Raw genomic sequence first — 15688 nt, forward strand, 5'->3', positions numbered from 1 at the left:
GAAGTAAGTAGCTCGAATACGTAGCTCAATAGGATATACATGCACTAAGTAGCTCGGCAGAAATCGCATAAACTAGGTCGTGTAGCTCGATTCCAAGAAATCAAGTTCGGTTCAATTTCAGCCGAATTAAGGTGTATACATGGCATTTTGAACTTCGATTTCAGTCGAGCAACGGCAGAAATTCGATTCTCTCTATGTGCATGTAAACGTAGTGAGTGATACTGCTCAGCTACTGTTAATCATTTAATTGTTTACACAGTGTAACTTTAATGTGCACTGTTGATTTTACTGTTTTTACTGAATACTTCTTCGTATTTTGTATCTTTGTAGTTTCACACTTATTTTTTATTTTGCATTAAATCCTGGTCAAATACAACACCTGCCTGTTCCTTGGAGGAAATGGTGCAAGAGAGAGTTTAGCTGGCTGTGAATCTCAATTAGGACACGGGGTCACGTTGGGTGCAACAGTACACTCACTATACATTCAGACAGCACTACAAAATGGCAAACTCACTATATAGTCCACTATGTAGTGAGTGATTTTGGATACAGGGAGGGTCCTTCCAGAACAGATTGATTTATACAGACATCACATGACAGGTCATGTGACACTGATTGCACACAGGTGGATCTTAATCAACAAACTGTGTGACTTATGAAATTAATTGGTTGGACCAGCTCTTATTTAGGTGTTTCATATGAAAGGGGGTGAATACCTATGCACATTCCCGATTTCTGTTTTTTCATCTGAATTGTGTCACAAAAAAAAATGTAATTGCACGTTTAAAGTGGTAGGCATGTTGTGTAAATCAAATGGTGCTAACCCTCCCCACCCCCAAAAAATAGATTTTAATTCCAGCTTGTAACATGACAAAACACCAAGGGGGATGAACACTTCTACAAGACACTGTACCAGATCTCAAGTTGATTATTTCCTCCCTGATATAGCCAGCACATTTAGAACCTGGAAGCTTGATACTGTAGATAGTTGTGAGGTTTACCAGAGAATCTATTGTCCTAAACGCAGTCTGGGATTATGAATGTTGGTGTTTATCAGGTTTGAGAAATATGCCTGCTATTATGTTAGAATTGCCTTGTTGTAATGTTTAAATTTTTTGGTGAGTATATTGTGATGGATTGCTAATTTTGTTCTTTCCATCTGCACTCAGCAATTGTGCAAGTCTCTTTTTAGTTTGATGGTTTTGATTATTTTTCCATGGGGCAACCATTTTTGTAGTTATTTTCCTGGTTTTAATTGGAGGTTAGCACAATTAAGCATTGTTTTCATTTTATGGTTGAAATCATTAAGTTTTCATAGGATGATGGTAAGAAATTTTTGTAAGTTGCAAAATGTAACGTGAGAGTTTTGGCTATTTCAGTGATAACGTAGCACTTTTTTGGGAATACGTTCTGTTTGTACTTGGAAAGATTTTATATATATATATATATATATATATATATATATATATATATATATATATATATATATATATATATATATATAATTTTAGTATGTGTGACAAAAGACACAGTGCTAGACCACATGATATGAGATCCAAGGCTGTGAGTTGGTACATTAGCATGTTAATTAAAATCCATAGATTTCAACAATAATTTAAAAGAAATTTAATTAAGAATTGTATTAAGAAATAAGAGGGAACAGATAATTTAGATGTATACACCGGTCAGCCATAACATTAAACCCACTGACAGGTGAAGCAAATAGCATTGATTATCTCATTACAATGGCACCTGTCAAGGGGTGGGATATATTAGACAGCAAGAGGACAGTCAGTTCTTGAAGTTGATATGTTGGAAGCAAGAAAAATAGGCAAGCGTAAGGATCTGAGCAACTTTGACAAGGGCCAAATTGTGATGGCTAGATGACTGGGTCTGAGCATCTCTAAAATGGCACAACATGTAGGGTGCTCCCGGTATGCAGTGGCTAGTACCTACCAAAAGCGGTCTAAGGAAGGACAACCAGTGATAGGGTGTCGAAGGCTTATTGATTCGCATGGGGCACAAAGGCTAGCCCATATGATCCAATCCCACAGAAAAGCTACTGTAACACAAACTGCTGAAAAGGTTAATGCAGGCTAAAACAGAAAGGTGTCAGCATTAACTTTTTCACCAATTTTTGCAAAGTCTTATAAATCTCATCTCATTATCTCTAGTCACTTTATCCTGTTCTACAGGGTCACAGGCAAGCTGGAGCCTATCCCAGCTGACTACGGGCGAAAGGCGGGGTACACCCTGGACAAGTCGCCAGGTCATCACAGGGCTGACACAGACAACCATTCACACCTACGGTCAATTTAGAGTCACCAGTTAACCTAACCTGCATGTCTTTGGACTGTGGGGGAAACCTACGCGGACACGGGGAGAACATGCAAACTCCGCACAGAAAGGCCCTCGCCGGCCACGGGGCTTGAACCCGGACCTTCTTGCTGTGAGGCGACAGTGCTAACCACTACACCACCGTGCCACCCCTTATATATTTTTATATATATATATATATATATATATATATATATATATATATATAAAAATAAAATTTTTTAACTTGCATTTGTGGATGCAGTGATGAACTGTGTTCACAAACAATGGGTTTTCAAAGTGTTCCTGAGTCCAGGCAGCGATTTCCATTACAGAACCATGTGTGTCACCTGATGGCCCGAAGATCACGGGCACCCAATGTTGGTTTTCAGCCATGTCCCTTGCATAAAGAGATTTCTTTGAATCTTTTAATTATATTATGTACTGTATATGAAGTGATCCCCAAATTCTTTGCAATTTGACACTGAGGAACATTATTCTTAAATTGTTGCACCGTTTGCCTACGCAGTCTTTCACAGAGTGGTGAACCCCTCCCCATCTTTACTTCTGAGAGACTCAACCTGCCTGGGATGCTCTTTTTATAACCAAATCATGTTACTGACCTGTTGTCAATTAACCAAATTATTATTAAAGCATTACACAAGTTGTCCAGTCTCTTGCTGCTTCTGTCCCAACTTTTCTGAAACATGCTGCTGGCAGTAAATTCAAAGTGAGCATATACTTTTCAACAAACAATGAGTTCTCAGTTTCAACATTTTGATATGTTGTCTTTGTCCTATTTTCAATGAAATATAGGGTTTCCATGACTTGCAAATCATTGCATTCTGTTTTTATGTTTTACACAGCATCCCAACTTTTTTGGAATTGGGGTTATAACAATATATCATAGGACGATAAATCATGATACAAATTTGACAATTCAAATCAATGAAATAAAAAATGAATCGCAATTATCAGGCTGCATAATTTCCTTGTTTTTCCCAGCGGTAATTGTGTTGTTGAGAAAGCAGGGGGCGTAATAACGTAAAATAGCACAAATGCATGAGACTTCACCCTAGATGGAAGTAACAACTCTTATGCTTCGAAAACACACACAAAACAGTTCTAAAATGGTAAAGAGCTGCCGTGTGATTGACTAAACAAATAGATTTAACAAGAAATTGGAGTGCCCTTTTTATGGGCTGCCAAAAGCTAAAAAAAAAGGTAGAAAAATGGAGGTAGATGTAAATGTTCATGAAAGTTTTTTTGTTTTTTTTAAGAAAAGGCCTTTTTTGTTTTTGTTTCCTTTTCATTTTTAATTTAAGGAATATTTTGGATAATAGGTTATTATATTTTACCCCAACGTTTACAAATGTGGGCAAATAATTATTGTTGGTTAAGACAATGAAACAAAAGGTATTATTATTATTATCATCTCCTCTCATCTCACCTCATCTCATTATCTCTAGCCGCTTTATCCTGTTGAACAAAAGGAATATTTAAGTTTAGGAAAAGTAAATTTCTATCTAATAAATTAATTTAAGAAAATAAATGTTGCATTTATTTGGTTTTTTATATATATATATATATATATATATATATATATATATATACATTTTTTTTTTTTTTCCAAGAGTATCCTGGAAAAATTTAATCAACCCAATATCGTGAATTGAATTTTATTGTGATACATGTGGACAGAAACACTAGTAGATAGGCTGTGGTATTCATTCCCCACACTATTATGCCACGTCCCCCAGCATGTACTGTACTCTTGACAAAACCTAGGTTGGGACCATGGATTCATGCTGCCGATGCCAAATTTTGATCCTATCATCTGCATTTTGCAGCAGAAATTGAGATTCATCAGACCAGTTCTTGGCTGAAGGAATGAAACTCAAATGTGATCTTCTGTTGTTGTAGCCCAGCCACCTCAAGGTCTGATGTGTTGTGCATTCTGAGATACTTTTCTGCTCAACAATGGTTATCAAGAAAGTGTTGCCTGCCAGAAAAACTGCCACTCACTGGACTTTTTTGTTTTTCGCACCATTCTGTGTAAACTCTAGAGCACTAGAGTTGTGTGTGAAAATCACAAGAGATCAGTAGCTTCTGATATACTCAAACCAGCCCATCTGACACCAACAACCATGCCATGGTCAAAGTCACTGAGATCACATTTTCCCCCCTTCGGTCATGTGATTACATTAAATAAAGCTCTTGACCTGACATTGTTATGCATTGGGGTGCTGCCATATGAGTGGCTGATTGCATGAATGAGCAGGTGTAAAGATGTTCTAAAGTGGCTGGTAAGTATATTTGCGTATCAACATACATTATCAACTATTATCATCTAGCAAAGCACTAAGTTCATTTACAAAAAGTAGGGGTGTGTGATCGATGATGCAGACACCATGTCTATGTTTCTTGGATTACTCTTATTTGAATTGGCACCACAAAACCAAAAAGATATCAGCAGCACCCTGGTGTCTAACATTTAACACATTATACAAAAAACAGATATGTACAGTCTATGTTATAACAAAAGACCAGTATATTTAACACATGGTGGATAAAGATAATGACATCAGCAAGCAGGATCAACATTACCAAATCTCAACCCCCACCTGGTTAGCCAAGAGATGAATGAAAAACACATGGAACCAAAATGCATAGCACATACAATACTAGTGTATGAGGATGTTATAGCATATATAGACAGACAATCGTTTGTCACATTGAATCTCTTTTTCTTCATTTAGCAAGCATAGCATGAGTGTAGTGTGCAATCCACTACCCGCTACACCACCTGCAGTTACTTACAGTACAGTTAGAGTAAATACTGCATCCATTTTCATCTTCATAAACCAAATGCTGAGAGAGCAGATCCCTTACCTCTGTGTAGTCGAAGTCAGAAAGTGGCGCTATGCTTTTTATGTAGTCAGATCGAAACTGATTGTCTGGGTTGGCAAGTGGCACTGGGGGTATTAAAGTGCTCATGGCCGATACTATTGTCTAAGAAAGAAAGACACACAAAGCAGGACAAACATGGAATTAATTGCACTGTTAACCAAATAGGATTACTTGATATAACAGCCACTTGGGGCACAAAAACAGATGTTAACTTGGCATGTTTTGAATTTGGATAAGGACTTACTACAATGGCATCCTTCACATTTTTTCGGATGTCCAATATTTTCTGCTTCTTTTCTCTGAGGAAAAAAAATATAAATAAAAGAAGTGAACAAACTATTAAAAGCAACACCATAATTCTTCAGACCTGAGATGAATTTGTGTGATAATTTTATCATGAATGTAAAAAAAAAAAGTACAATGAGCACAAATGCTACATAGGCTAGGCCCACAATATTATTAATATCTCATCTCATCTCATTATCTCTAGCTGCTTTATCCTGTTCTACAGGGTCGCAGGCAAGCTGGAGCCTATCCTAGCTGACTATGGGCGAAAGGCGGGGTACACCCTGGACAAGTCGCCAGGTCATCACAGGGCTGACACATAGACACAGACAACCATTCACACTCACATTCACACCTATGGTCAATTTAGAGTCACCAGTTAACCTAACCTGCATGTCTTTGGACTTTGGGGGAAACCGGAGCACCCAGAGGAAACCCACACGGACACGAGGAGAACATGCAAACTCCGCACAGAAAGGCCTTCGCCGGCCACGGGGCTCGAACCCGGACCTTCTTGCTGTGAGGCGACAGCGCTAACCACTACACCACCGTGCCACCCCTATTCTCATCTCATCTCATTATCTCTAGCCGCTTTATCCTGTTCTACAGGGTCGCAGGCAAGCTGGAGCCTATCCCAGCTGACTACGGGCGAAAGGCGGGGTACACCCTGGACAAGTCGCCAGGTCATCACAGGGCTGACACATAGACACAGACAACCATTCACACTCACATTCGCACCTATGGTCAATTTAGAGTCACCAGTTAACCTAACCTGCATGTCTTTGGACTGTGGGGAAAACCGGAGCACCCGGAGGAAACCCACGCGGACACGGGGAGAACATGCAAACTCCGCACAGAAAGGCCCTCGCCAGCCACGGGGCTCGAACCCGGACCTTCTTGCTGTGAGGCGACAGCGCTAACCACTACACCACCATGCCGCCCCTATTATTAATATTAATTAATTAATTACTCTAATGCAGAGGTTTGGTCACAGTTCAAGCAATATCAGAATACGAAATAACAGAGATACAGGTTTCAATTCCAAAGGAAGGGCGTATGGGGGGGGGGGGGGGGGGGGGTGTATATATATATATATATATATATATATATATATATATAAGGGCTGTCATCTGCATTAGCTGAATTTGTACTAAAGGTTGTATTTATCACGAATGAGTGAACACTAAATCCGTTGGCTACATATCGGAACCGTTTCATTACTGAACCTGGAGCTAGTTATGAAAGGAACCTTGGAATTGAAACACACACACACCACTATGAGGCCTTTATCTGGCTGGCAGCTATTAGTAATCAGTCGGACACAGTGAGCTTGTCGCCATGCTGGCCGATTCTCGAGTACCGGATAAAAATTAAAGCGCAAGCTGAGGCGTCGCTTATCATTAAAATTGCAGTAAATGATTACTGATGTATCAAAACAGCAGGCCAAACGTGAGACCACACCAGGGTTAAAATGGATAACGAATACTTACTCTGCGTTAAAGCCGTTGACGTGCAAGATCCTCATCTGCTTGACAATCGTACTCTTTCCGGATTCTCCGGCCCCTTTGATAGTCAAACAAATGAAAGGAAAACAATATAAAAAAAATAATAATAGCAACAGATTGATGTCAACACAGTTCAGGACAGCACCGTTGCTTCGCATAGTGAAACTGGAAAATCCATGTTAGTTGTCCAATCCATTGAATTATTCAAGACCTGTCAAAGGCACTGCTGAGAAGGAGCGACCACATATATGCCTCATCGCTTCGTGCGTCCATCTGGAGAATCTTACCTAATAAAAGTAGCCGGTGTGTGGCTTTGTAAGCCTGCCTTTCCTTCTGTAACTGTTTCTCGATCTTTTTATTCGCCTCTCGTTGAGCCTTCTCGTCAATGCGCTGGTCTTCGGTCTTGCTGTTGCCCAAACAGCCCATCTTCCGCCAAGCTCTCCACACAAACACAACGTTATTGAATGAACGCTAATGTAAACTATTAGATTAAAGATCTATCACACGAAAAAAAACGGGGCGGGGAAAAAAAAATCCGTCGCTTATCTATTACCGTCGATTAAAAAAAATACGGTTTCGCTTTAACTCAAGCAGAATCCAATCATATTCCGTTAAATCGTATAAAAATGTGCATCCTCTTAGAATAAAGAACGACAGCGTGGGAGTAATAGGAAGCAGATCGGGGCTGAAAGTAGGATACGTCCGATGGCTCCGATTTCTCTCCTCTTCCCCCGTCGCTGCTTGCTTTTTTTTTTTTTCGTCTAACGTTAGTGGGGCTTTTTCAGGCTCAGCAGTGCTCGCTGTGGTTGCAGGAAGTAACATAACGTTCAAAACCACACGCAGCAACATTAGTGCCTCCCTCACTAAACACCTAACTGTCAGGAAAGTTTCTCCAAACAAAATGTCACTATATGTTACATTTTATGACAATCTTATAACAATATTTATTAATTCTTGATGAATAAGTAAACATAAAGAAATGATATAATTAAACGTTAATAGAATAGCCTATCAACTCGTCCTTAGACAGGTCACAATTTCAAATTCAGTTCATGTGCATTTTATTGATACAGTTTATGATGTGTGGAAAGAAAGATAAACATCAGTTGCCATGATAAGAATCAACAGATAGGATGGTTCATGGCAGTCTATAGATGGGTTGTAGTGTGTCTATAGTGAGTTAAAATGTTACTAGTCTATAATATTTATTACTGTCCTCCAACACAGTATACATATCTATATATTTTTGATGTTCATGAAAAAGTATTGCTAGGCCTCCAATTATCAATCAAAATATTGTGAAGAAATATACTTAATAAACCAGTCTACAGGTTGGACTATCATAAGGGCTCTTTGACTGGATCTCCCATTAAGAGCGAAACAGGCTCTGGTTAGTCCAAAATGAGGCAGCTAATATCATAATTAAAACATCTGACCATGGTCATATTACATCACCACAACCCTTGCTGCCAATAAAATGTGAATTGCTTATGAAATACGTCTACAGAGCTGTAATGAAGCACTACACAGTTTTAATCATGAATATCACAGTGAACTCATCACCTGTTATGATATGACACACCTACCGCAGGAGCAAGGCAGTGGCTTTTTTAAGTACAGAGAATTGGGAAAATGTTAGGAGGCAGAGCATTTTCTCTAAAAGTTCTCTAGTTATGGCATAACCTACCTGAATCTGTTGATGAGTCAGAATTAGGGTTCAGAATTTAAAAATCGGGCTTATATTTTAAAAGTGAAATGCACTGAAGTGTGGAATTTTCATGGAATTCCATACTGGTATGTTGTAAGCTATAAGGTCAGTGAAATTAATTCATGACAGATTGCTTACAGTAAGCAAATAGTCTTTTTTTTTAATTTGTGCCTACATTCAAAATGATTTATGTTCATTCTTATCAAGCTTTCAATCTACTGAATTTTATATCTCAGATGAAGCCTATAGTGCTAGAAATCATCTTTACACAGAGAACAGAAGGATTAGTGTGATGAAGATCCCAGCACTGGCCACCTTTATCTGTGTGATATATATATATATATATATATATATATATATATATATATATATATATATATATATATATATATGAATGAATAAGGACCTGCTGCAAATACACAGGCTGTCATGCAAATGTGGATCTGGTTTTGCATAGATACAGCAGCAGTGTGTTCCAGTATAAGATACTGATGCATATAAAATTACTTTTTTTTTTTCCAAAACAGAACAGGCTTGTTTGGACTTTATGTTTCATGCCATAGGTAGCCCCATGATCATGCATATAATTTAACTGTATACCAGACTTACCTGTCAGGAAAGTGATCTAGGTCAAACAGATGAAGTTGCTCTTCATATGATGAGAATTAATGTGACAAACAATATGCTGAACAAAAAAGTTTTCTGTATTTGATGCAGGCCCATCTTCTTTTGTAGGGTGGAATAGTACTGTTTACCAGTATTTGGATCATAGATACAACCCTAATTCCAAAAAAGTTGGGATGCTGTGTGAACTGGAAATAGAAACAGAACACAAAAAATTGCTAATCATGGAAACCCTATATTTCATTGAAAGTAGTACAAAGACAACATATCAAATGTTGAAATTGAGAAATTTTATTGTTTTTTTAAAATATATGCTCATTTTGAATTTGATGTCAGCAACATGTTTCAAAAAAGTTGGGACAGCAGCATATTTACTACTATGTCGCTTTTAACAACACTCTGTAAATGTTTGGGAACTGAGGAGACCAATATTGCTGTAGTTCTGAAAGAAAAATGTTGTCCCATTCTTGCCTGATATACAATTTCAGTTGCTCAACAGTTCGGGGTCTCCTTTGTCATATTTTGCTCTTCATAATGCACCGAATGTTTTAAATAAGAGACAGGTCTGGACTGCAGGCAGGCCAGTTTAGCACCTGGACTCTTTTACTACAAAGCCATGCAGTTTTAATATGTGCAGACAGTAGTTTGGCATTGTCTTGCTGAAAGAAGGAAGGCCTTCCCTGAAAAAGATTTTGTCTGGATGGCAGCATCTCATCTCATCTCATCTCATCATCTCTAGCCGCTTTATCCTGTTCTACAGGGTTGCAGGCAAGCTGGAGCCTATCCCAGCTGACTACGGGCAAAAGGCGGGGGTACACCCTGGACAAGTCGTCAGGTCATCACAGGGCTGACACATAGACACAGACAATCATTCACACCTACGGTCAATTTAGAGTCACCAGTTAACCTAACCTGCATGTCTTTGGACTGTGGGGGAAACTGGAGCACCCGGAGGAAACCCACGCAGACACGGGGAGAACATGCAAACTCCGCACAGAAAGGCCCTCGCCGGCCACAGGGCTTGAACCCGGACCTTCTTGCTGTGAGGCGACAGCGCTAACCACTACACCACCATGCTGCCCGGATGGCAGCATATTGCTCTGAAATGTGTTTATATCATTCAGCATTAATAATGCCTTCTCAGATGTATAAGCTACCCATGTCATGTGCACTAATGCACCCTCATACCCTCACAGAGGAGCACAGGTGGCCAAGTGGTTAGAGCGCTTGACTGCTAAGCGAACGGTCCCTGGTTCAAGCCTCGGCTCGACGGGGATCTGGGGCTCGCTCCCTGTCCACCCAGCAGTGAATGGGGACCTGGTGGAAAAACACTGGGGAAGTCAAAGGTGGCGAGGAAAGGAACTGGCCACCCTACCTCACCATGCCGACGGCCTAGACAGATTGTGTTCTCTAACAGGCACTCCCCCAATGTACGTACCCAAACGTATATATGGGACTCTTTGACTCGCTTTGACCCTCACAGATGCTGGCTTTTGAACTGCACACTGATAACAAGCCGGATGGTCCCTCTCCTCTTTAGCCTGGAGGACGTGGTGTCCATGATTTCTAAAAAGAATTTCTACTTTTGATTCATCAGACCTTGGGACAATTTTCCACTTCGCTTCAGTCTATCGTAAAAGAGCTCGGGCCCAGAGAAGGTGGTGGTGTTTCTGAATATTGTTTATATCTGGTTTTAACTTGCATTTGTAGATGCAGTAATGAACTGTTTTCACAAAAGATAGCTTTCTGAAGTGTTCCTGAGCCCATACAGTGATTTCCACTACAGACGCGTGTCTGCTTTTAATGCAGTGTCTCCTGAGGGCCTGAAGATCACAGGCATCCAGTGTCAGTTTTCAGCCTTGTCTCTTGCATACAGAGATTTCTCCAGATTCTCTGAATCTTTTCATGATATTATGTACCATAGATGATGTGATCCCCAAATTCTTTGCAATTTTACATTGAGGAATGCTATTCTTAAATTGTTGCACTGTTTGCCCATGCAGTCTTTCACAGAGCAGTGAACCCCTCCCCATCTTTACTTATGAGAGACTCCGCCTTTCTGGGATGCTCTTTTCATACCCAATCATGTTACTGACCTGTTGCCAATTAACCAAATTCGGGGTTTTTTAGCATTACACAACTTTTTTAGTCTTTTGTTGCCCCGTCCCAACTTTTTTGAAACGTGTTGCTGACATCAAATTCAAAATGAACAAATATTTTTCAAAAAACAATAAAAATTTCTCAGTTTCAACATTTGATATGTTGTCTTTGTACTATTTTCAATGAAATATAGGGTTTCCATGATTCGCAAATCTTCACATTCTGTTTTTACTTATGTTTTACAGTGTCCCAGTTTTTTTGGAATTGGGGTTTTGTGTATATATATATATATATATATATATATATATATATATATATATACACACACACACACAGTGGTGCTTGAAAGTTTGTGAACCCTTTAGAATTTTCTATATTTCTACAGAAATATGACCTAAAACATCATCAGATTTTCACACAAGTCCTAAAAGTAGATAAAGAGAACCCAGTTAAACAAATGAGAAAAAATATTATACTTGCTCATTTATTTATTGAGGTAAATGATCCAATATTACATATCTGTGAGTGGCAAAAGTATGTGAACCTTTGCTTTCAGTATCTGGTGTGACCCCCTTGTGCAGCAATAACTGCAACTAAACGTTTCCGGTAACTGTTGATCAGTCCTGCACACCGGCTTGGAGGAATCTTAGCCCATTCCTCCATACAGAACAGCTTCAACTCTGGGATGTTGGTGGGTTTCCTCACACGAACTGCTCGCTTCAGGTCCTTCCACAACATTTCCATTGGATTAAGGTCAGGACTTTGACTTGGCCATTCCAAAACATTAACTTTATTCTTCTTTAACCATTTTTTGGTAGAACAACTTGTGTGCTTAGGGTTGTTGTCTTGCTGCATGACCCACCTTCTCTTGAGATTCAATTCATGGACAGATGTCCTGACATTTTCCTTTAGAATTCACTGGTATAATTCAGAATTCATTGTTCCATCAATGATGGCAAGCCGTCCTGGCCCAGATGCAGCAAAACAGGCCCAAACCATGAGACTATCACCACCATGTTTCACAGATGGGATAAGGTTCTTATGCTGGAATGCAGTGTTTTCCTTTCTCCAAACATAACGTTTATCATTTAAACCAAAAAGTTCTATTTTGGTCTTATCCGTCCACAAAACATTTTTCCAATAGCCTTCTGGCTTGTCCACGTGATCTTTAGCAAACTGCAGATGATCAGCAATGTTCTTTTTGGTGAGTAGTGGCTTTCTCCTTGCAACCCTGCCATGCACACCATTGTTGTTCAGTGTTCTCCTGATGGTGGACTCATGAGCATTAACATTAGCCAATGTGAGAGAGGCCTTCAGTTGCTTAGAAGTTACCCTGGGGTCCTTTGTGACCTCGCTGACTATTACACGCCTTGCTCTTGGAGTGATCTTTGTTGGTCGACCACTCCTGGGGAGGGTAACAATGGTCTTGAATTTCCTCCATTTGTACACAATCTGTCTGACTGTGGATTGGTGGAGTCCAAACTCTTTAGAGATGGTTTAGTAACCTTTTCCAGCCTGATGAGCATCAACAACGTTTTTTCTGAGGTCCTCAGAAATCTCCTTTGTTCATTCCATGATACACTTCCACAAACATGTGTTGTGAAGATCAGACTTTGATAGATCCCTGTTCTTTAAATAAAACAGGGTGCCCACTCACACCTGATTGTCATCCCATTGATTGAAAACACCTGACTCTAATTTCACCTTCAAATTAACTGCTAATCCTAGAGGTTCACATACTTTTGCCACTCACAGATATGTAATATTGGATCATTTTCCTCAATAAATAAATGACCAAGTATAATATTTTTGTCTCATTTGTTTAACTGGGTTCTCTTATCTACTTTTAGGACTTGTGTGAAAATCTGATGATGTTTTAGGTCATATTTATGCAGAAATATAGAAAATTCTAAAGGGTTCACAAACTTTCAAGCACCACTGTATATATATATATATATATATATATATATATATATATATATATATATATATAAATTCAAGGGTTTCCCCTAGAAAAACTGTAAAGAGCAGAGGCCCCTCAAGCGTAGTGAGGTGCAAAGAGCATGCCACTGTATGCAGTGTATAAGCTAGGGGGGTCAAGGGGGCATGATCCCCTGGAAAATTTTGAAATATAAGAGTTCATTTTGTGGCTTCTGGTGACATCTAGAGCTAATTTTTACCAGTTCAACATGTTGGGGAAAAGGCTACATTTTACTTATAATTTTACTGAATTCCCACCCGAAAAACAGAAAAAAAAGCAAAGTCAATACAAAACCCACTTGCTTCTCACAATCAGTGTACCGTTCCAAAGGAGACTGTAGTTTATTTCACATCAGACAAATTGAATGGTGATGCAACATGGCATGAGTCGTTCAGAATACTGATCATTAAATTTTGGCAATAGTGCAGATGACTAAATACTCTCACTGTCAGACTCAAGCTGCTCGGCAATATGTAGTGAACTGACCATCACGGTCTCACGACTATGGTCTGCTACTGTTGCTGAGTTGTTTTCCACAGTTTTCTTTGCGAAAAACGTAGTAATTAAGCTGCAACCTGTTGGTGTTTTGCTCACTCATACCCGACTTGAAGGCTCCACCATTTTTGCATAAATTACCTATGAATCTTAATTGCATATCGCTCATCCAACCAACACAGGATACGGCATACACTCAGCAAATCAGCTTGGACAACCCTTCTCTGACATCAGCTGTGAATTTAGGTCAAGTTCAGGGCCATGGGCTTACATGAGCTGTATTGATTACCTGCTCAAAGGCTACAAAACACATGCATTCATGTTGATTCTAGCTTTATACTGTAGGCCTAACTGTAAGTGTCATGGCGGTGGTTTAATGGGTAGCAGCATGTCACTAAGCATATTGGTCAATAAATGAAGTGTAGTGGGGCTGCTACGCTATGATGCTTTAAGGGAAACCTTGTAATCTTGAAAATTAAAATTCACTGATTTTAAAAATTCTTCAATGTCATTAAATTTAAATATGTCCAAATTATTTATGCATGTTCACTGTTTCTGCCTATAAAAAGCCTGTTACTTGTCATATTTTCTTTTAGACATGTTGTGGATCAGCCCTGTGATGACCTGGCGACTTGTCCAGGGTGTAGCCTGCCTTTCGCCCATAGTCAGCTGGCATAGGCTCCAGCTTGCCTGCGACCCTGTAGAACAGGATAAAGCAGCTAGAGATAATGAGATGAGATGAGATGAGATGAGATGAGATGAGATGTTGTGGATCAGCATAAAATATTTCATTACTGGGTATAACAAATTGGTGCAACAATAAGCAAAAGATGCTGCTAGTGATACTGACTTAAGCTACCATGTAGTTGTGTCATTTTCAATTATCCAAACCCTTTCTTAACCATCAGGACTGTAAGTGTCATTAGTTTGTCAAACACATACTACTGTCTGGACATTTTAAGAGTTGAGTCTTATCTAATCACGATGGGGACTCACAGAAAAGGACAGCAGTGTCATATCACAATGGAAAGGTTGTCCAGTGCATAAATGGAAATGAGATGCAAACTTGATCTTAAAGAAGTTTAAGGCCATGGACTGGCCTTGGCCATGGACTGATCATGCAAATTAATAACTCTGTCATCTGTGCAAAAATAGATTTCATGCAAAGTGAATGACAGGCTTGTCCTCATTTGAGAAGACACTTTGACAGGTAGCTTTTAGCCACCCCTTCACCCCCCATGGACAATGGTGGGTCAATGCCATAATCTAAATGGTAAAAGCCATTGTTCTTTCAGAGTTAGCAGTGAAAATGTGAGGTCTGAGTGAATAAGGTGGAAACAGCAAAATGACTGGGTTATTCGTTTATTTATGACAGTAAATGTCTAATCAAACTTTATTTAATTTTAGTTGAAGATAAATTGAAGATATTGTATTTTAAATAGCTCGTTTTACAAATCAGGCCTTTTTGCATTGATTCTACACTGTCCTATAAAACTAAGAAAGGGCAGAATTGCACTAGATCCAGGCTAGTAGGAGGAATTGTAATAATAATAATAATGGGTGTCAGCCCTGTGATGGCCTGGTGACTTGTCCAGGGTGTACCCCCCCTTTCACCCATAGTCAGCTGGGATAGGCTCCAGCTTGCCTGCGACCCTGTAGAACAGGATAAAGCGGCTAGAGATAATGAGATGAGATGAGATGAGATGAGATGAAATGAGATGAGATGAGATAATGGGTGAGTAGCTGCAAGCAGCAATTAAGCGG

The 15688-nt window shown here is 39.3% G+C and overlaps 1 protein-coding gene across 1 annotated transcript in view; it reads right to left on the reverse strand.

The window, feature by feature from the left end:
• Positions 1-7753, reverse strand: part of gnal (guanine nucleotide binding protein (G protein), alpha activating activity polypeptide, olfactory type) — a 236572-nt gene extending 228819 nt beyond the window's left edge. The window contains exons 1-4 of the mRNA XM_060900076.1: positions 7304-7753; positions 7002-7074; positions 5471-5525; positions 5209-5328 (exon numbers count right to left, since the gene is read on the reverse strand). Of these exons, the coding sequence (XP_060756059.1) occupies positions 5209-5328; positions 5471-5525; positions 7002-7074; positions 7304-7442 (387 nt within the window). The 5' untranslated portion in view covers positions 7443-7753. The remainder of the gene's footprint in view (positions 1-5208; positions 5329-5470; positions 5526-7001; positions 7075-7303) is intronic.
• Between the last annotated feature and the right edge of the window lie 7935 nt (positions 7754-15688).

Source organism: Neoarius graeffei, chromosome 19, assembly GCF_027579695.1.
Source record: "Neoarius graeffei isolate fNeoGra1 chromosome 19, fNeoGra1.pri, whole genome shotgun sequence".
In the NCBI taxonomy this organism is placed as follows: Eukaryota; Metazoa; Chordata; class Actinopteri; order Siluriformes; family Ariidae; genus Neoarius; species Neoarius graeffei.